Raw genomic sequence first — 20,652 nt, forward strand, 5'->3', positions numbered from 1 at the left:
CTTTTTGAAGCTCGTCGGCACATTCAAAACACAACTCATGGCCTGAGCTTCGTCGACAGTCTGGGCTTCCCGATGCTAAAACGTCGCGGGAGCCCGTGGACTCTTTTCCACAGACTTGAGCGTTGTTTTTCTTCAACCTACCCACCTCACCCGGAATATCTTCTTCGCCCTGGTCTTTTTCCCATTCTCATCCCCCACTTTGAAGTACTGGCGGACTTGCGGTGGGCACACTAACAAGCAAAACGACATCATTCCCTCCTGCAATACGACAACGTTCTCTTATTAGTCTCCATATACAACGTTTCCTCCCCCGCATCTTGATCACTTCCCCCGCTCATCATCCAAGGTCACGCGAACTGTAGTTCATCCTTGGATCAGAGGAACATGAGGACCCGGACAGGCACTTGACCAACCCCTCTCCGGCTCTTTTTATAATGATGCCCTGTCCGCCGAGGGCCTGGCATCGCGACGTCCGGCGGTCGTGACCGCAACCTTGTTGGGAAAACACCTTTCCATAGTCATCATGGCCCTCTTATACGGCCTCGCCTTCGCCGGCCTGGCAGCAGCTAATCTCAAACCCAACTGTCCTCACTTCACCGACTACGCGGCAACGCTTCACGAACCCTTCTCAGAAGGCGTCCATAAGCTCGCCTACCAGCGCCCCCCGCCAGAATGCCGCACGGCCAGTTATCCCGAGGTCGAGAAGACCATCACCGAGATGAAGACTCTCGTGAAAGATCCCGACCTCTATCGTCTCTTCGAGAACACGTTCCCGAACACTCTTGACACTACCGTCGCTTGGGCCGGTGTTGCCGAAGACAACGCAGACGAGGAACTCAGCTTCATCATCACCGGTGACATCAACGCGGAATGGCTCCGGGACAGCAGTAACCAGCTGCAGAGCTACCGCTCTCTACTTACACGCAACTCCTCGGCGGGTTCCCTCGCGGCTCTATACCGCGGCGCAATCAACCTCCAAGCTCGCTACGTCCGCTTCGCACCTCACTGCAACGCCTTCCAACCGCCAGCGGAATCCCAAATAGCCCCCGCAGACAACGAAGCCGGCGGCGCGTCAGACCACATCTACCCACAGTACCCGACCTACTCCTTCTTCGAGTGCAAGTACGTGAATAGCCCCCTCAGTCCCGTCCCGTCCCCCCAGACCCTCGAAACCCTGTCCAACTAACACGGCACATCAAGATACGAGCTAGACTCCCTCGCCGCCTTCCTCCAGCTCTCCCACGACTACCACGCCGCCACGGCCGACAAGGACTTCTTCGCCCGCTTCAACTGGTCAAAAGCCGTCGCCGTCCTCCTCAACACCACAGACGCCCTCCGCACGGGAACCTACGCCGCAGACGGCACCCTGAACCCCTCCCCGGCCCTCTTTGAGCGCCGCGCCGTCTCCGCCTCCGAGACCCTCTCCAACAGCGGCAACGGCGCCCCGACCCAGGCCGGCACGGGGATGGTCCGCAGCTTCTTCCGTCCCAGCGACGACAGCTGCATCTACCAGCTCTTCGTCCCGGCCAACATGATGTTCGCGCGGTACCTCAACTCGTGCGCCGAGATCATGGACGGCATCGACGCCGGCCTCGCCGAGCGCATGAGGGAGTCGGCAAAGGTCGCCCGCGAGGGCATCGAGGCGCACGGGAAGACGACGCACCCGAAGTTTGGCGAAATTTACTCGTACGAAGTCGACGGCTTTGGTAGCCACAACATAATGGTTAGTCCCTCTCCTTTCTTCACAACCTCACTTACACTCCCAAAACCTCCTTTCTTTGCAGTCACCTAACACACACACACCCAGGACGACGCCAACATCCCCTCCCTCCTCTCCGCCCCGCACTACGGCTACCTCTCCGCCTCGGACCCAATCTACCAAAACACCCGCCGCTTCGTCCTCTCCACCTCGAACCCCTACCAGATGCGCGGTCCCGTCCTCAACGCCACCGGCGGCCCGCACATCGGCCCCGGCAACGCCTGGCCCATGGCCCTCATCGCCCAGCTCATGACCTCGGACGACGACGACGAGATTGCCGGCGGTCTGCGCCAGCTCGTCGCTTCCACTGATCGTCTCGGCCTCATTCACGAGTCTGTGAATAGTCACGACGCTTCCAAGTGGACTCGATCTTGGTATGTTGCTTGTTCTTTTTGGTTTTTTTCTTTTTCTTTTTTTCCTGCAAAAGCCGTGGCGAACGCTGTGTTTGCGCTGCTCCCTGATATCGATATTGAACTGGCTTTTTGCTAACGGGTATTTGCAGGTTCGCGTGGGCCAATGGTCTCTTTGGACAGATGATGCTGGATCTGAGAGAGAGAAAGCCGCATCTGCTTGAGAGGAGTTATCAGTAAAGCGGTCGAAATGCTGCTACAAGTGTTATATGGTACCAATCGTGTACCATACATGTCGTTTGGGGGAACGACCGTTGGCAAGTTGCCCCTACATACAAGGCCACCAGATACACAAACATATTCTAGCTAGTATAGTAAATACAAAGAAAGTGCCCATTCAGGGTTGACATCACATCCACCGTCATCCATAGACTAAGACTCTACGCCACGAAAGCGTATATTCGCATTAGTTACAGAGCTACAGATCTTTTCACAGAGTATGGAAATAATACATTTGCATTTGAACACTAGTGATCTGCTCTATCTTCACGTCATAACGTCATGAATGCCCGCCCAGTCACTCTCTTGGGACTACCGCTGGCTCAGCTGAGATCGAAGCCAGCTCCCGAAGAGACCGCATAAAGCAGCTTCTGTCTGAGAGTCTCCTGATTCTTATAGCGCGGCAGCTTCAGTAGGTTGACACACGTGCTGGTACTGGGCAGTCTTTCCTGATCCTCTCCTCCATCCCTGATACTGAACCGCGGGCTCAGCTGGGAGAAACCTAACAATGGTGCTCGTGGCGTACTCGTAACGTATTTGAGCACGTCTCGCCGCTCCCGGTCGGAGAAATTGGCCATGACTTTCCAGAACAGCTGCACCGTGGGGTGCTCCAGTCCGTCGTCTCCGATCTCGTACAAGCCTGAGTAGACCGTGTTCTGACGCAGATCTTCAATGTCGATTTCAGAGCTGTCGCCGCCTACCAGGCGTTGCAACTCGTTTTGGTTGAACATCGAAAGCCATGCAGGCGCAATGATCGAACGAAGACCTCGAAGGAACGCGGCCGTCTGCTGTGCAGGTTGGGCGACGAGGCGGTGACGGGCAACGTAGGAAATGTAGAGGAGGCGGTTATCGTTGGTAACGGTAACATTCTCACCATTTGGGATCAGATTCCGCGTGACAGTGCGAACAGGTTCCCCTGGCAAAGACACCTGATCATTAAGCGTGAAGTCCAATGCCCAATCCGCAACATTCCCGTTGTGGTTCTTGAGGCGCAACATGCCCTGGTACAGCTCCTCATCGAGGTCCCTGAGGTCGTTCACATTGCCCCTGTAGCTATTCTCTCCAGTCTGGCCCGAGATCCATTTCAAGAGAAAGAAGCCAGCAAACGCAATGTCGACCAGAATCCCTTCGTACATGCACTTGCCTACGATCCGGCCAAGGAACTCGAACTGGCGGAGTAGACTCTGGACTTGGTCTTGCCATTCGGCCGTGCGCTCTGGAACTCCACCTCGCTTCAATATCTGCTTGAGCTCGTCCATCGCAGTCGGATTGGGGTATAAGAGCCCCTTGCTGTTGGCCGCGAAAAGCGAAATGCCATCCCTTGGCCCGAACGCTTCTGTCGTGACGCTTGTGAGGAATTCTTTCGTAACTCCCCCACCATCGATGCCAGCTTCGACCGTATCGAATTGGTCGACAAATTGGATCTGTATGGGTTCTTTGAGGCCTTCGCCAAGCTCATAGAATTGCTCAAAGGCATCCTTGAACACTTGGCCTCTCCTGATCTTGCCATGATGTCGCCCAGCTGGACTGCGTCCAGGGGAGCGCAGAGGATTGTGAAGCATCGTCATTCTCCACTGATCAGCATCCATACCCTCCCTTCGCTTGTGCTTGTCAAGGTAGACAAATTGGCGGAAAATCTGGACACGGGTATCGAATGGAATCACAAATGGCATATGTCTCAGAATCTCCAGCTTTGGCCCGATCACGGCGAGCAGACGATCCCTCTGTGCTTTGCGTTGTTGAGCCCGAAGCTTCTCAATTTGTGCATGTCGTGATACTCGCTGTCCAGCCACGGTGTGAATAATGCCGCTATGCAGCCCACCCATGTTCGCATCTTCGTCAACCTCGCCGTCTTCGTCGTCACTAGAGTCGGAGACTTCGTTCTGTCGTTCTTGTTCAGCGACAACAGCACTGACGAAACCCTCCATATCAAACTTCGATGTCATGAGCCAGTGGTCTCGGGGCAAAAATGGCCGTCGAGAATCTCGTTCGTATAGAAGTCGCAATGCCGTGGTCACAATACTACGCAGGCTACCAAGGTCAAGTCTAGTGTCAGCCGCGTTGGCTCTTGAGTCTTGGCTTCGGACCTCCTTCGAAGTTTTAGCGGTACTACTGCCGCTTCCAAAATACGACTCAAGCTGCGTCATCGAGATCGGCTCGGAATGTTGGATGCCTTGTATAATGTCCGCGGCGTTGTAATGTAGCGTGAAAGCTAGGTGCTTGAGCACAATGGTTAAGTTCTTCACCTCATTGAGAGAAAGTCCGCATGCTCGCAGACGAGACGTTGGTCCCTCGGTTTGCATTATATCAGGGGAAGATACCACTGAAGAAATCTTCGTCGTCGCTCAATCGTAGAATAAAAATGTAAAGCTCGAGGAAGAGAAGGACTAGTCTCCATTCTTGCTCATGCGAGTCACTTGACTTTGACGACTTTGACAAGCAGTCTCGTAGCAGAACTTGTACCGATGCCGAATTTTGCAAAATCTGCTTGTAAATGGTGGTCTGGCTCATAGCCTGCCAAAGAAATTGGATTGTCGGCAAACTTCCCAAGCTCGTGCTCACATCTCCTAGGAATAGGCGCATACGGATATCATCGCCCTGACTTGGGAAACAACGGAGAAGAGTGAGAATGTACCCGGATAGCAAGCTTGCGCTTCGGAACTCGTGACTTGAGGATTGAGAGCCAAAATTACTGGGTAATGTAAGCGACTTTCCGAGGGTAGGAAAGGGGTTGACTAACGTAGTGAGCTCGGCCAAAAGCGCTGAAATTCCATCTCGGTTGACCAGAGATGTGAGCTGATTGGTGATGTATGCAGGCAGAGGGCGAATCAACGACTCATCCGGGTTGCTAGAATCCACATTCATCGAGGCCGGATCGGCTGCTCGAACAGATAGCCGCAAGCTGATTTCTGTGGACAAGCTCGAAAGTTGTATATGTAATGCGTCTAGGTGCTTAAGCCCCTGGCTCTTGGGTCCGGCCCTTTGGTATAAGCCAACGAAATGTGCAAGAAGCCAAAGTTGAGCTTCCCGTTCAACCCCGCGTATCAGTCCGTCACTATAGATTCTTTTGATGGCTGAGGCAAGTCGATCGGATTCGAGGTTTTCAGAAATGACTCTCGAGTGCTCCTCGACAAGATATAGATCATGACGAGTCAAGAAGAACAGCGCAAATGCCTCGTAAGCGGCCACCAGGTACTCGTCAACGGATGCAGCTTGGAGCGGCACGAGGAGAGCTTTCGAGCTCGACTCTAAAGCCGCCGCATCCATCTCTGAAACTCCACATATCTCTGCCAGGGCTGTGTAGTACTGTTGAAATGATTTCGAAAGCGCATCGGGGGCAACGCTTATGACGTGTGTTAGGAGGCTAAGAAAGAGTCGGATCTCGTCGCTTTGACTGCTAGAGGGAGCGTTAGTTGATATCGAGTGTTTCCCAGAGAGAGACACCCACGATTTCTTTGTTTGTTCGCCTAGAGCATCCACAAGTATCCGAACAAGACGTGCCAGCCTAGGTGCAGGAAGGTGGCCAGGGGCAAGGCACTCGAGGTTGGTCGTGTTGAGTTCTCTCGCAAAGAGCACCAAGCGTTTAACATCGTCGGGTCGGGTCTGGAAGGTTGTCAACAGCAGTGGCAACGCCGTCTCTAGTCTCTGCTGTGCACTAAGGTCCGAGGTACTCGAGTACAGAGCATCAAAGGCGCCCCGGCGAGAGTCTCGAAGCCGCCTCCTAACCCTATGGCCCCTCCATGTTTTCTGGATTTTTTCGGAGGCTTTCAACCTGTCTCGGTCCTGCTGTCTCTGTGCGCGTTCGGCTTGGGCGTTGGAAACAGTCTTGGAGGCTCCTGAGCCTGCGGCAGGCGTCCATGATGTTGCGGCAAAGGGATTGAGGTTCTGGCCACTGAGGTTCACATTCCGGGGGCGTCGGGAGTTGCCCGTGAAGGTGGGAAACATGTTTCCTCGGAGAAACGATGCCTAATGAAAGAAGTGAAAATGGTAAGGTCGTACCATGTCAGGAAGAGATTCGCAGAACCAACAAGGTGCAAGTAGCTGCGAGGGTGGACGGTGAGCAAGTCGCGAGCGCGGTTGACTTCCAGAAGCTTCAGCACGTTCGGACGGGGTGTATGTAATCGAACTGTCACTGGAGGGGGATTCACAGGCTTGGGCACCGGCCGTGGTGGGGTCTAGTCTCTCGAGGTGGTGCCTGGCCTGGTGAGGTAAGCTGGAGCTGGTCCCAGCGTCAAGTTGTGGAAGGTTCCGATGTGACGCGAGCAGGCACGAGCTTTCTGGCCTGGTGGGCTCTGGAGCCCGGGGACAGCAAGGTCAGGTACGTACCTTACCTTGGATAAGAGAATGGGGGCGATTGAGTCCAAGCGCCGCCCCCTTGCACCCTGCCATCCGGGGAGGAACACACAAACCGACGTTGACCTAATTGCTGCTAGTTGACCATAATGATGGTGGACATTTCTGATGACATCTTTAAAGATGGATGGACCCGACGATGGATGGTCACAACAAAAGACAAGACAGGTGTTAAACTCAGTAACATCAACATACGGCCGTCGCAGAAGCTGGAAGTCTATATTGATTGTGCTGTGCTTTCAAGACACGGCTGACTCGGATTGCCGTCTCTTTACTCGCGCAAATGTCGGTGAGGATGCCAGCCCAGGTGATCCCGTATGAGGAAGGTACCCTGATGTAGAAAGGCTGAAGAGTCGTTTGAAAAGCATCCAAGGTGTTCCTTTCTTAGGGAAAACTGCGCAATATGGTAGTAGATTTTTGTCAAATCAACATGAATACAACGGACTTTACACACATGAATACCTCGATATCAAACAACAAACTCGTTGCACGAGCAATCATCTGGGCTCTGATAATCATCTGTTCTCTTGATAGGACACCAAACATTAGCCGGGAGGAGATGGGCCGCGGTTAACAGACTCTGGGTTATACGGGTACAGATATGCAGAAGAAACCCGGCGCCCGCATGTTGGGAGTTCCATTCCAGGCTGAAGGCGAGGGGCTGAGTGCCTCAAGCAGTCTCGCATGTCTTGAGCTTCTACGTTATTATGGTGCTTCAGTTTCGGGCCCTCAGATTCGTGTCTAAAGCGGCAGCTAAGGATTTGATGGAAGTGCCGGCTTTCTTCGTGGGCATTTGTGGCACAGACAAGCGCATTTAGGTACCGCGTTTCTAGCCAAGGCTCTTGGTGTGAAATCGCCCTTACTTTTTTGGAAATGAGCAATGTCCCTGTCATTGTCTTGTCGCACACCGCAGAAAGAGAGAGAGCCAGCCAGGTATGGCATTCTCATCGGTTTCGTCTGCCGTGACTGGCTGTCAGTCAAGGCAGCATGTCGCATTACTCCTTAGTATGCCTGAACCTATTTGTTTCTACCAAAAAGGTGCTCCAGACACCTCCAAATCGGCAATCTTCTTTTTTTGTTTGTATTTTCGTCACAGGGTTCGCCGTTGAATCGGAAATGGTCGCATAAATTTCTGACGATTCTCCACTAAACCAGCTACCTCAACGCTCGTACTTGTGTCGAAGCTGGCCTGATGTCCCTATCTGATATCAGTGTTGAGTTGCTGCCATTTGCGATAGTGACCGCATGACGAGGACTTGAGCCACTTGTACCCCACTTTGCTGGCACATGCCCTGCTCCTGGCGCGGGCTGCCCCTCCCCTCGACAAAATCTGGAAGGCGAGGAGGGACACAGCATGAGGAGCAGGAGTGCCAAAATCGAGTGGTGGGAAGGCACCACCCTCCACTGCAGGTAGGCAGATCCAGTAAAAAAAAAATCATCCCGCGAAAGCCACATTCATTAAAAAAATCTCTCTCCTCTCTTCTTCTTTTCTCCGTTACCAACCACACCAAACCCTATCAACAACCCCCTTCACATCTAAAGAGGGTCTGGCAAGGAGTACGTCTTCGTACTTGTTCTCTGTCTCGCTCACTTTTTCCATCAGAAAAAACTTCAAAAAAAAACTTGAAAATCCCCCATCAAAAACTCCCAACTTCCATAACGGAATTCCCCTCCTCAATCGCAAGAAAATTCTAGAGGAATCGTTCACCGAGCCTCTTATTTCTTGCTTTTACCTCCGCACCTGCCTGTCAATCTCGCAACAAGTGCCCCTCGTGTGTGTCGGTCAAACGTCACACATCGCCATAACCTCATTCGACGATACAAGGCTCGCCTTCTCCTCTTCTACTCTTATCCCCTCCGACCACATCGTCTCGGTCTCGTCCAACGACCGATCGTCAGATTTCTTGACTTGGTATGTGCTTTCTCCCCTCATATCCCCTCTTCTCCCACCTCATCGTCGACTTCCACCAAAGTGTGCGGCTCGCAAATTCCTACCCCGCCTTCCAAGTCGCGGCTCATTCCTCCGTCATCTCAACCTGCCTCTAACGTCCACTTGGTGTTGTAGTATCTTTTCCCCTAGTCAATTCTACTACCGATACAATGGCCTCCGCTACCAACAACGGCGCTGTCGACCAGCTCGCCAACGACCTGGGCAACGCTTCCCTCAACGGCTCTGACTCCAAGGCTGCCCCCGCCATCAACACCAACGTTGAGTCTGCCGCTCAGGGCGACAATGCCGACACCGCGGGTCCTACCCCCAGCTCCGCTGCGCCTCACCCCCAGGCCTCCGCCTCCCTCTACGTTGGCGAGCTCGATCCCTCTGTTACCGAGGCCATGCTTTTCGAGCTCTTCTCTCAGATTGGTTCTGTCGCTTCCATTCGTGTCTGCCGTGATGCGGTTACCCGCCGCTCTCTCGGCTACGCCTACGTGAACTACAACACTACCTCCGATGGCGAGAAGGCTCTCGAGGAGCTCAACTACACCCTCATCAAGGGCCGTCCCTGCCGCATCATGTGGTCCCAGCGTGACCCTGCTCTGCGTAAGACTGGCCAGGGCAACGTCTTCATCAAGAACCTCGATGTCGCCATCGACAACAAGGCTCTCCACGACACCTTTGCTGCTTTCGGTAACATTTTGAGCTGCAAGGTTGCCCAGGATGAGAACGGCAACTCCAAGGGCTACGGTTTCGTTCACTACGAGACCGACGAGGCTGCTTCTCAGGCCATCAAGCACGTTAACGGCATGCTTCTGAACGAGAAGAAGGTTTACGTCGGCCACCACATTCCCAAGAAAGACCGGCAGAGCAAGTTCGAGGAGATGAAGGCCAATTTCACCAACATCTACGTCAAGAACATCGCCACCGAGGTCACCGACGACGAGTTCCGCGACCTCTTTGCCGCTTTCGGCGACGTCACCTCTTCCTCGCTTGCCCGCGACCAGGAAGGCAAGAGCCGCGGCTTTGGCTTCGTCAATTTCACTACTCATGAGGCTGCTTCCAAGGCTGTCGATGACCTTAACGGTAAGGACTTCAAGGGACAGGATCTGTACGTCGGCAGAGCGCAGAAGAAGCACGAGCGCGAGGAGGAGCTCCGCAAGTCTTACGAGGCTGCTCGCATGGAGAAGGCCAACAAGTACCAGGGTGTCAACCTGTACATCAAGAACCTCGACGACGAGGTTGACGACGAGAAGCTTCGCCAGCTGTTCGCCGACTTTGGCCCCATTACTTCTGCCAAGGTGATGCGCGACAACGCCACCGACTCTGGCAACGAGGAGGAGGAGGGTTCCTCCGAGGAGACGGACAAGGAGAACAAGAAGGAGGAGGTCAAGGCCGAGGAGAAGGAAGAGGCCGAGAAGACCGAGGAGAAGGAGGACGGCGAGAAGAAGACCGAGAAGAAGTCGGACAAGAAGCCCCATGGTAAGTCCAAGGGCTTCGGCTTCGTCTGCTTCAGCAACCCCGACGACGCCACCAAGGCAGTTGCCGAGATGAACCAGCGCATGGTCAACGGCAAGCCTTTGTACGTCGCTCTTGCTCAGCGCAAGGATGTTCGCAAGAGTCAGCTTGAGGCTAGCATCCAGGCTCGCAACCAACTCCGCATGCAGCAAGCCGCCGCCGCTGCCGGTATGCCCCAGCAGTACATGCAGCCCCCCGTCTTCTACGCCGCGGGCCAGCAGCCCGTCTTCCCCCAGGGTGGTCGCGGCATGCCCTTCCCCCAGGGCGGCATGGCTATGCCTCCTGTTCAGGGTGGCCGTCCGGGCCAGTTCCCCGGAGGATACCCCCAGCAGGGCGGACGCGGCGTTCCCCAGCAGATGCCCCCTGTCTACGGCATGCCTGGCTCCTTCCCTCCCGGAGGTGCCTACCCTCAGCCTGGTAACCCGCAATTCATGGCTGCCATCCAGCAGGTGCAGCAGGCTACCATGGGCGGTGGTCGCGGCGGTCCCCAGGGCGGCCGTGGTCCCGTTCCCCAGGGAATGCCCATCCCCGGCGGCCCCGGCATGCCCGGCTTCCCCCCAACGCTCGCCAGGGTGGTAACCAGCCCGGCGCCGGCCGTGGTGCCAACCCCAACGCCCCCCGCAACGCTCCCTTCCCCCAGGGTGGTCGTGGAGCCCCTACCCAGGAGCTCAACAGCGGCAGCCTCATCCAGCAGCAGCTCGCTGCCGCTGGCGGTAACCCCGGCCAGCAGAAGCAGATCCTCGGTGAGGTCATCTTCCCCAAGATCCAGGCTATCCAGCCTGAGCTTGCCGGAAAGATCACCGGTATGCTTCTCGAGATGGACAACGCTGAGCTTGTTAACCTGTAAGTTGAAACAACCCATACGTACAATGGTCTCTCACTAACATTCCACAGCATCGAGGAGGAGTCTGCTCTCAAAGCCAAGGTCGACGAGGCCCTCGGCGTCTACGAGGAGTACATCAAGGCCCAGGGTGGCGAGGAGGGCGAGAAGAAGACCGAGGAGACTAAGGCCTAAGCCATCTCCTCCACATTCACGCAACGTCATGAGCATGATTTCCTTATGTCATCATACCCCTTGTTATCGGGCATCCTTTCTACGACCAGTGAGCATTCAACGACAACGCTCATGAGGTCATTGCTCAACACGGATTGGGAAAAGTTATTTGGAATGAGGCGGCATAATCGACTGCATTTTTTTACGCCAGAGGGATCTCCACGACATGCTTTGCTATGACGGCAGCTCTTTCTGAGACCTGTCGTCAAATCCTCTCGGGGCCTGCATGTATGGATAGATTTCTCTACTGCCTTCGTAGGCAGAGAGATTGGCGGCTCATCCCTCCTTTGGGTGGCTCCTGTTCTCTTGATCTGCCAGGAAGGCTTGGTGGGATGCGTCATTTGCCACCCAGTATGGTTCTCCAGGAAGGCGTTTTACGGTTGTATGTTTGAGTCGCACGAGCTGCCTGGCTTCGCTCGCTTGCGATGGCACCAATACCCCACACAGAACGGTACTCGTTTCTTCAGGCAAACAGGCAGATGGTGGTTTTGAGGAGGTAGGAAAGTATCTCCTAATAGAAAGTTCATAAATACCTGGCGTTCCTTTGCTGTGAACATGTGATTGTGTGCATGACTGGATGTTGCTCTACTAATTCCGTCTATTTGGATCAGGATGACGTACAGTTGCCCATAAAGACGATCTTTGGTAATAAGAAGGCGTTCACTTCACTCTGGCGGATTCAGTACGAGTATCAAAACTTGAGGCAGTGCTAACTTGATTATGCCAGGTCTCGTCTGGGAAAGTACGGTTTAGAAATGCAGACTCTATTTCCCATCAACTATGAGAAGGTCATGCGTTGTCAGTGTGGACGCAAGCCATCCTATATTGATAACGGTGAATGGTAAAGTGCAGTGCAAAGATTGCGATAAAAAATGTCAGGGAACCTCGAGGTGGACCGTCAGTGGGCTTGATTTTGCGCCTTGACATGACGAGACGTAAGACACCCCAGGGCTCAACCTCCATGTCAATGTTGAGCTCAAGAATAGGCTGTTGACATGCCCTTCTTTCAAGACTTTTGTACTGCTGCAGTGCGAGGGCTCTTGTGGTATACTGTCAAGGTTGGTTACTGGAATTGGTTTGCCTGGTCAGGCCTGCAGTGTAGTGTGTCACGTAAGGAGCTGCTGATGGTGATAGTTGCCAGTTTTTAATGCCAGCTTGAAGTTGACAGCAGCCAGTGAGTGGCTCATTCTCAAAGATATGCGGAGAGTGATTAGCAAGCATGGGAGTTGTTTCCTGCTATGTGGGCAGGGTTTGAGTGTTCTCTCTGTAAATCTCTTGTAACTCTCCGTGACATATCCCAGTGCCCTCTTGCGAGACCAAAATATAAACGGCGAGGTAGTCCAGCTGTAGACTTCAAACGTCCCCCCCTATGAATCGGCCTCAAGTTATAACTCGCAACCGACTTGGCCTAATTTTCGGGACCAAATTATCTCTCTCTCTAAGATGTTCTCACCGCCATAACATGCCGGCTAGCTAGAGTAAAACGCGCTCTCAAACCCATACCGAGGACGCAGCCAGGTTTTCTCCCCTTCACCTTGTAAATAGACAGCTCCTCGATCCAAGTATTTGATCAAACAACACGCGAGCTTAGTCACTGTCAAAACAAAGCTACGATGGGGGTTTTGGAGAAGCGGTCGTACCCCTGACGAAGATGTGACATGGGCATCTTGCGATATGGATAATACACGAAGAACTTGTTGAGAGGGTAGCAGCCTCGCATCGATCTTGGAGCCGTGTTGTTTCAGAGAGTCAAAATTGACTGTCATTGACGTGTTGCTGGGACAGGACCTCCTTTATAAGAAGAAGGGGTGCAGTCAATGGTTGGGTTTTCGTCTGATTAGTTTGATGAAATTGGCAAAGGCCATCTGGATTTGCATGTCGATGTTGTCGGACTTGGGTACCCTCCTTGACGTTGAGAAAATATCCCGGCGGTGAATAACAAATTGTCCGTATACATTCCAGTTATAATCCGCTTCTTGCTGTTGTACCTCCCCAGAATGTCCTCAGAGCCATATCAGAAGGTACACGGGGGATATTCGTAATTCAATTTAGGAAAGAGAACCGGAAGGAATCACTCGGGATACCAGAGCCGTGTCCCAGCTTCACTCACGTCATGGACGAGATGAAATATCTCGGTCACATATAGGCCCACCGGCAGCTGCAACGTAAGGCCAGGCGACCATCTGTAGCGATAACGCTACGATCCAACTACTCCGGATGGTGTTGGCCATTCCAGCTCTCTAAGCCTCGTAGATCGACTTGCCGGTGGCAGAACCTGAAGCAGAGACACGGCAAGAAGAGTGTGCATGTGCTATGCATCACCAAACAGTGCGCAGATACTAGAGGTGGCTTACTTGGATACTAAAAGCGATCACTCGTTGATTTCCAGAAAGTTGTACATGAGTTGAAGCAGATCACATTTGCTATGACTTTTCATCACAAGCTTCCATCTCCGGAACAACCGTGAGATCCCGTCAAGCTTATGATTTCGAAGGACAGTGATCGTAGCTACCGTGCTCATGGAAAGCTTCATTGCGTTTCCCACGCCTACATTGAGTTGATTGTCTTACTTGGGCAAAGCTTTCCTAGGTCGGGTTTGCACTACCAGACGAGTCCAGAACGATCGGCGGATCGTGGCGAGGCTGAAAACATCTACGGCATGTGCAGAAAACCCCTCGGTAAGAGAATTCTTCCTTGTTCTTGTTGACCAAATTCTAAAATAAGAAGTTGATCAAGTGTTGCCCATTTGAACAAGCTTAGTGTGAGACCTCTATACATGCTACATTTATGGCACTTAAGTTCAAGTGTCACACAAAGCGCACTACAAATTGACAAGCAACCAATTGCCTCTCAGACTCGTAGAAACGACAGGTTAAAAATTAAATGCTTTCAATTGGCCATCTATTGAAACGAAATTCATCAGCAACCATCCAATATGTCATCATGGCTTAGCCTGTGAAAGCGGTCGACACGACGGATGATGCAGGTCAAGTGCGGGGCCCGCATCTGCACCTCACGCCTGGAACTAGCCAGTCAGCCCGGCCCAGCCCTAAGCCACTTGACCAGCTTCCTCGCTCCGCTCCTCCAACCCACCGAGCGAGGACCCAGTCCTCGATTATCTCCCCTTGGTGTAGTTGGTTCATCACGTTCGACTGTAATGGTTACATTGTCATCGAAAGGTCTCTAGTTCGATTCTGGAAGGGGAGAACCATATCTTTTGGCTGTTTCTGCTTTTTGTCGCTTTTAGTGATTGTGGAATAGAATCTGCATTGCTGTTGAGATGGAGAGTTTTGGCGAAAGAAAATCTTATGTTCCTGGTGAGGGGAGATGGTGAGTTGGAGTTGTGTATAGGCACGCCCCTTTATCTATCCTCCTCACTGGGCATCCAAGCAGGTAAGCTTCAGAGTCAGTCAGCTGCAAGCATGCGAGAAGTCGTGGGACATAAGAGCGATATTGAGTGATCCAGAGGAAAGAACCAACTGTAGACACCATGTAGACACCCAGATCCTATATACAACACGATGAAATTTGGTCTTTCCCAGTTGATTGTAAGTTTGGGTTTCATCGCAAGTGTACCGGAAGTCTACTCCGACGAAAAGGACAAAAAAGATGTGATCCAAATCCACGGTAACTTGAATCATATGGACAAGCAGGGTTGGAGGTCTCGATATGACCAATGAGCGGCAGCCCTGCTACGGCAAACTTCTTATCACTAGCAAGTGAGCGCAAGCTTCGTCATCCATGGAACGACGCATGCTGATTAGAAAAAAGACATCAAGAAAGTGCCCACACCTTCGCGGAGGGTATGATGATTCAGAATCTGAACCAAAAGCAAAAGAATTGATTTCGCCCGGACTTGAACCGGAGACCTTCAGTGTGTTAGACTGACGTGATAACCAACTACACCACGAAACCTGATTGGATACTGTAAGCAAGCGTGAAGCAGGTCAAGATGTGTTCTCCAGCGGTCTGCGCTTGAGACCAGCCGTCTCTGGAGTTGACGTCCACGTACAAGAGGTAGAGACAGTTGTGGTTGTTCTAAGCAGCATGTCTGCCTTTACTTGGCACGTAAGAGGCAAGAAACCGAAATGTTCAAGTAAGGTCGTCTTTCGTTTGGCCATTCAAGCTCTCAGAAATGGAGCATGTCCAGTACAGCCTCCAGCCGCAACCAAGACCCTTCACCATTTACATCCTCAAAATCTGCCCAGGCCGGCAGGATTCTGGAAATATGAACAAACCCCAATCTCTCGGTATGGACACCTCTCATACGATTATCCATAACCTCCGTTGAATAAACATACCGTCCCCCACCCAAAGAAAAATTCGAATTCATCCATCACGGGCACGTCCCATCAAGAAAGACTCTTCACCCTACAGCCCCACCTATCCCAGCAATCCCCAAGTCTATAAAACACCGTCCTCCCTTCCCAACTTTGATAGTCTTTCTTCTTCTTTTTTCTTCATGTCGACAATACTTCAGAGAATCATTTCTATAGTATTCGACCTACTCTTGGTTCCCTAAAGGAGCTACAGATCCCACCCTGGTTGATGATTGATATCCTCGATACCCTAGAGTGATAACTCTTGGTTGTTCTCGAACCCTCCGTAAAGGAGGGCGGACAGGCTTTTGCTTTTGTCTGTATAGAGAACGGTGATGATCTCGTCCCCTGTTCGCGGTCTTGCCCTTGGGCGCGCGGGAGGGGTGGGCATCGATGGACGTCTGACAGGCTCTTTTTGTTTTCATTACGTGCGGGAGCATGGCTCTAGTCGTGAAGAAGACATGTTCACGTGTGTATGGAAGGAAGGAGGAAAGGTAGGAGTGGAAGATTGGGAGGACATTCATAGATCAATCGTATTTCATACGCCTAAAATCCAGAACCATTCTGTTGATATACAACCAGGCCCAAAAATGCTCTAACTAAAATACAAGTTTCATCATCAATCTTTAAGAACCCGTCCGTCGTCACCCATTTACTCGGCAACCCAGACGGCGCTCATGCCCATACCGGTACCGATACACATGGACGTGTTGCCAATCTTCTTACCCGTCCGCTTGAGCTCGTACAGCAGCGTCGAGATCTGCCTAGCGCCAGTGCAGCCCAGCGGGTGACCGAAAGCGATGGCGCCGCCCTTGGGGTTGACCTTCTCGAACGGGATGCCGAGCTGCTCGGCGCTCCATAGGCACTGCGACGCGAACGCCTCGTTGATCTCGTAAATGTCGACGTCCTCGGTCGCGATGCCGGCCTTGGCGTTAGCGACGGGGATAGCCTTGGCGGGGCCCTGACCCATGAGCAGCGGCGGCAGGCCGACGATGGCGGCGGAGACGAACTTGCCGAGGATGGGCTGGCCGAGGCGCTCGGCGGTCGAGCGCTTCATAAAGAGCACGGCGGCGGCGCCGTCAGAGACCTGGGAGGCGTTACCGGCGTGGATGCCGCCGTCCTTTGCAAAGGCGGGCTTGATCTTGCCCAGGGACTCGGCGGTGACGCCGGCGCGGATGCCGTCGTCCTTTGCGACGGTGATCTCCTTGGTCTCGCCCGACTTGGGGTCCTCCCACTTGACCTTGAGCGGGGTGATTTCCTGGTCAAAGAGACCCTCGGCCTGGGCCTTGGTGGCCTTGGCGTACGAGGAGGCGGCGAAGGCGTCCTGCTTGGTGCGGGGGATACCGAGGTCCTGGGCCATGTTCTCGGAGAGAACACCCATGGGGACCTTGCAATTTGCGGCCTCGGGGGTGTTTTCGAGGAGCTCAGAGAACTCGGAGACGGCGGCTGGGCTGTGTGAGATAAAGGTGTCAGTTTACTGATAGTATGGAAACGTGGGGGTGAAGGAGGGCGACATACCCGTATTGCGTTGACATGCTCTCGACGCCGGCGCCGATACCGACCTCAATCATGCCGGTCTTGATCGCGTTGATAATGTCCACGGAGGCCTGCAGACCAGAGGAGCACTGGCGGTTGAGAGTGCGCACGGCAGTGGTCTGGGGGAAGCCGGCGACGAGGGCAGCAGCACGCATCTCGGTGGCGCCGCCGCCGGGGGCCAGGACGGTGCCGACGGCGATATCCTCGACGAGGGCGGGGTCGATCTTGGAGCGGTCGAGGAGGGCCTTGAGGGTGCCTGCCATCAGGTCGGCGGCCTGGGTGTCCTTGAAGCCACCCTTGCCACCCTTGGTGAAGGGAGTTCGGAGGGCTGCGGTGACGACGACCTGCAGGGGAATACGATTAGACGAGCATGTTCTGTGATAGTCTGGACGGAGAGCGGTCGGGAGCTTACATCGTCAGCGTTCTTCTGGAGGATCTTGTCCTTGCCGCCAGCGGAGAACTGGCCGCCAAGCTGAGTCAATCTCTCGAGGGCTTTTTTGAGCGGCGTGGTTAGTAAAAGAGGCGAAGTGGTCACGCGCGGAGTGTTGCTTGCTACTTACCACCCATTGTGATAGATATGAAGCTTCGAAAATAGAAATGGGAGGGTATATAGATGGGTCAGACAGATGAACAGATGAGATTGAAAAGAGGAAATGTAGGTGGAACAAGTATATCAATACAGAAGTGTGTAGGGGGAACTGTGACGGACAAGCTATACGTCTGGTTCGGATCTCAGATGGGACAATGAGCCTCGGATGTTCTCAAAAACGGGTCTCTGACAAAGGAGCAGCAGGGTACTTGGTACTCCGTACACCTTGAAAGAGCTGGCTGATGTCAGCTGGGGGTCATTCAGCGCTGCACCTTTCTGTAGCAGCAGCAGCAGTAGGTCCAGCAACCAAAAAAAACCGGCCGAGGCATCCAAATTCCAGCGATCACACCGCATTGGTTGCGAAACTCCGGGGCCCGAACCCCACCCTTTTTCTCTGGAGAAGGCGCGGAAAGGTATCCGTTTCTCACCTAGCAGCCATTTTCACATGCTCGCTTCTTCCCCACCGAAGCGGTAGCAGGTGCTGTTTCTGGCTGTTGGTGCGCTGCGACAGCAACCTTGGTCCCCACGTTCTCCCGCCTCCCCCCGTACTTTTTTTTCTTGGTGCTACATACTGCTGCCAGGACCAACTTTTGCGGGGGGATTGGCACGACTGCGGTGGGACAGCCGCCAATAGCTTGCGTCACAAGCACTTTGCGGCGGCCCAGGTGATCACCGTCCCGTCCTCCTTCCATTCTTCTCTCGCATTCTCCATCTTAGCTTTCTTAGGGCGTCACGGGACCTATGGCGGCTTATGATACCTAGATGCGAGGCTGGTGAGCTTGAAAGCCACCCTTTGGTGCTTTGTCCGTCGAGGTGGAACACGTGCTGGCTTGGCTTGGCTCGAGTAGCAACCTTCTTTTTTCCCATGTGAAGATGCACCGCGAGTCAATCCCAAAAATCTCAAGCTCAAACCAATAGGATGATGGTTTCATCCACATGGGAATCCCAGCCTCGATTCAACCTACGTATGTGCCTACTCGTTCAGTGAAGGGACAAACAGCTGGGGAAAAGATATATCGTGGCTTTGTAGGATCATCATAATACAAGGTCATTGTTCTACATATCTGTAGATGTCTCTCTCTCTCTTCCGACTGAACGTCTGTATAGTCTCTCTCCTTCTACAACTTGGCCGCCGGCTTAATCAACGCCAGCCTCGCCTTTAGCGCCGCCTCGGCCTCCTTCTCTATTCTAGGAACCAAGTCCTTGACCGACGGGATATCGTGAATCAACCCAATAACTTGTCCGGCCGTCCAAACCTGAAGCAGAAAACCGTCAGCTCGATACTCAAACCTTGTGAAATGTCGTGAGAGTAGAAGTAAAGGAATATACTCACGCCATAGTCCGGATCACCCGTGACAAAAACCTCCTTGCCCCTCTTGCCGCTCACGAGCGGCGCAATCTCGGAAAACTCGCCCGACGTGCTCTGCTCCTCAATCTTGATCGCCTCCTCCGTGACCTTGTTCTTGTACAGCCGCGTCGTGTTCCTCCACCGCCGCAGCAGCAGCGCCGTGTCCGTCTCCTGCGCTTTCACAATCTCCTCCTTGATCTTGTGGTGGATCGGCGCCTCCAGCGTGCACATGAACCGCGTGCCCATGTTGACGCCCACCGCGCCCAGGCACAGCGCCGCCGCCAGCCCCTCCCCGTCCGCGAACCCGCCGCTCGCGATGAACGGCACTTTCAGCGACTGCCGCGCCCGCGAGAGGAGGATAAAGTTGGTAATGTCCGACTCGCCGACGTGGCCCGCGCACTCGAAGCCGTCGATACTGAGGAAATCGACGCCGAGCTTGACGGCGCTCTGCGCGTGGCGGATCGTGGTGCACTTGTGCAGGATCGTGACGCCCGCGGCCTTGAGCTGCTTGATGACGGGACCCGGCGAGTTGCCGGCCGTCTCGACGATCTTGATGCCCTCGTCGATGACGACCTGAGCGTAGGCGGCGTAGTCTGGGGGTACTAGGGCCGGTAGAAGGGTGATGTTGACGGCAAAGGGGTACTTTGTCAGCGTCTTGCAGCGCTGGATCTCCTTGCGCAGCTCCTCGGGGGTCGGGAAGATGAGGGCGGTGATGATACCCAGCGCGCCGGCGTTGGAGACGGCCGAGGCGAGGTCGGCTGTGCCGACGTGCTGCATGCCGCCTTGGACGATGGGTACTGCGAGGCGGACGAGAGCGTGTCAGCGATGAGTTGTCCTCTCTGGTACTTTACCCGGCAAAGGGTTTAGGATGCGCGCCATAGTGACGCCTGCGGATGTGATATGTCGTGCGTCTTCTCGCAAGCCCTGCTCTGACGTACCTTTGATACCCAACCGTCGGGTCAGCTCAGTGTCGAAAGGCATGTTGGGCAATCGGGACGTTTTCTTTCTCTATTCGATTCGATTCGATTTCGATCCAAACTGTTGTGTTACGTGAATAGACAGGTTGAGTAACGAGGGCGACAACAAGAACGAGGTAACAGAAAAAAGGAGACAACAAACTTCTAAAGCTTCTAGTCTAGATGGTGTAGAATGCAGACGTGATAATAAAAAGGGACAGAGTGGTGATTCTGACGGCAGTTTGGCTGACTCGGTCTGGCCGGTCAAAGGACGACGGCTGCTCAGCCCCCCGATCGGTACCTTGGGACAGTGGGGACGTACCGAGGTAACTCGGCCTCCACCAATCTTCTCCCCCGCGTTTCCAGGTGCCAGGCCTTTTTTCGATTAGAGCGAACATGGGGAAACACGGCCGACCCCATTCGTGCCGTTCCTCTCTCACATGGCCAGACGCCGTCTTTCCGCCGTCCACGGGACTATTTCCGTAACCAGAAGGCTTCATCCCTGACACCGGCCAGTCTGACTTCACTCACTTTCTTCATATTCTGACAAAGAACGCAGCAAGCACACTGTATTTCCGTCCTTGACATACTGAATCATCAAGGAGGGTCGCACAGCAACTCTTCGCAGGCCAGCCCAGTAAACAGACGCGCAGCACGG

General features: G+C 53.7%; 6 protein-coding genes and 2 non-coding genes across 8 annotated transcripts; 3 read left to right on the forward strand and 5 right to left on the reverse strand.

The window, feature by feature from the left end:
* Positions 1-523: 523 nt before the first annotated feature.
* Positions 524-2,349, forward strand: N0V96_005390 (uncharacterized protein; the record flags this gene model as incomplete). The annotated part of the gene is made up of 4 exons (XM_053189419.2): positions 524-1,122; positions 1,201-1,723; positions 1,808-2,133; positions 2,262-2,349. The coding sequence occupies 4 exons, from the start codon at positions 524-526 to the stop codon at positions 2,347-2,349; spliced, it is 1,536 nt and encodes a 511-aa protein (XP_053053407.2).
* A 362-nt stretch (positions 2,350-2,711) lies between these two features.
* Positions 2,712-4,639, reverse strand: HUL5_1 (ubiquitin-protein ligase (E3); the record flags this gene model as incomplete). Its single annotated transcript, XM_065757390.1, has 2 exons — positions 2,712-4,497; positions 4,635-4,639. The coding sequence occupies 2 exons, from the start codon at positions 4,637-4,639 to the stop codon at positions 2,712-2,714; spliced, it is 1,791 nt and encodes a 596-aa protein (XP_065614159.1).
* A 56-nt stretch (positions 4,640-4,695) lies between these two features.
* Positions 4,696-6,333, reverse strand: HUL5_2 (ubiquitin-protein ligase (E3); the record flags this gene model as incomplete). The annotated part of the gene is made up of 1 exon (XM_065757391.1): positions 4,696-6,333. The coding sequence occupies one exon, from the start codon at positions 6,331-6,333 to the stop codon at positions 4,696-4,698; it is 1,638 nt and encodes a 545-aa protein (XP_065614160.1).
* Positions 6,334-8,841: 2,508 nt separating this feature from the next.
* Positions 8,842-11,207, forward strand: PAB1 (Protein phosphatase PP2A regulatory subunit B; the record flags this gene model as incomplete). The annotated part of the gene is made up of 3 exons (XM_065757392.1): positions 8,842-10,767; positions 10,833-11,035; positions 11,087-11,207. 3 exons carry the CDS (start codon positions 8,842-8,844, stop codon positions 11,205-11,207), a joined length of 2,250 nt encoding a protein of 749 aa, XP_065614161.1.
* A 3,158-nt stretch (positions 11,208-14,365) lies between these two features.
* On the forward strand, positions 14,366-14,453 carry N0V96_005394. Its single transcript has one exon. It is a non-coding gene; the product is annotated as a tRNA-Tyr (tRNA).
* Positions 14,454-15,087: 634 nt separating this feature from the next.
* N0V96_005395 lies at positions 15,088-15,161 on the reverse strand. The gene has a single exon. It is a non-coding gene; the product is annotated as a tRNA-Val (tRNA).
* Positions 15,162-16,217: 1,056 nt separating this feature from the next.
* Positions 16,218-17,668, reverse strand: POT1 (3-ketoacyl-CoA thiolase with broad chain length specificity; the record flags this gene model as incomplete). The annotated part of the gene is made up of 4 exons (XM_053197551.1): positions 16,218-17,016; positions 17,084-17,445; positions 17,514-17,593; positions 17,662-17,668. The coding sequence occupies 4 exons, from the start codon at positions 17,666-17,668 to the stop codon at positions 16,218-16,220; spliced, it is 1,248 nt and encodes a 415-aa protein (XP_053045091.1).
* Positions 17,669-18,808: 1,140 nt separating this feature from the next.
* N0V96_005397 (uncharacterized protein) lies at positions 18,809-20,019 on the reverse strand (the record flags this gene model as incomplete). The annotated part of the gene is made up of 3 exons (XM_053197550.1): positions 18,809-18,946; positions 19,024-19,835; positions 19,977-20,019. 3 exons carry the CDS (start codon positions 20,017-20,019, stop codon positions 18,809-18,811), a joined length of 993 nt encoding a protein of 330 aa, XP_053045090.1.
* Between the last annotated feature and the right edge of the window lie 633 nt (positions 20,020-20,652).

Source organism: Colletotrichum fioriniae (genome assembly GCF_027942845.1).
Source record: "Colletotrichum fioriniae strain IMI 355084 chromosome Unknown scaffold_5, whole genome shotgun sequence".
NCBI lineage: Eukaryota > Fungi > Ascomycota > Sordariomycetes > Glomerellales > Glomerellaceae > Colletotrichum > Colletotrichum fioriniae.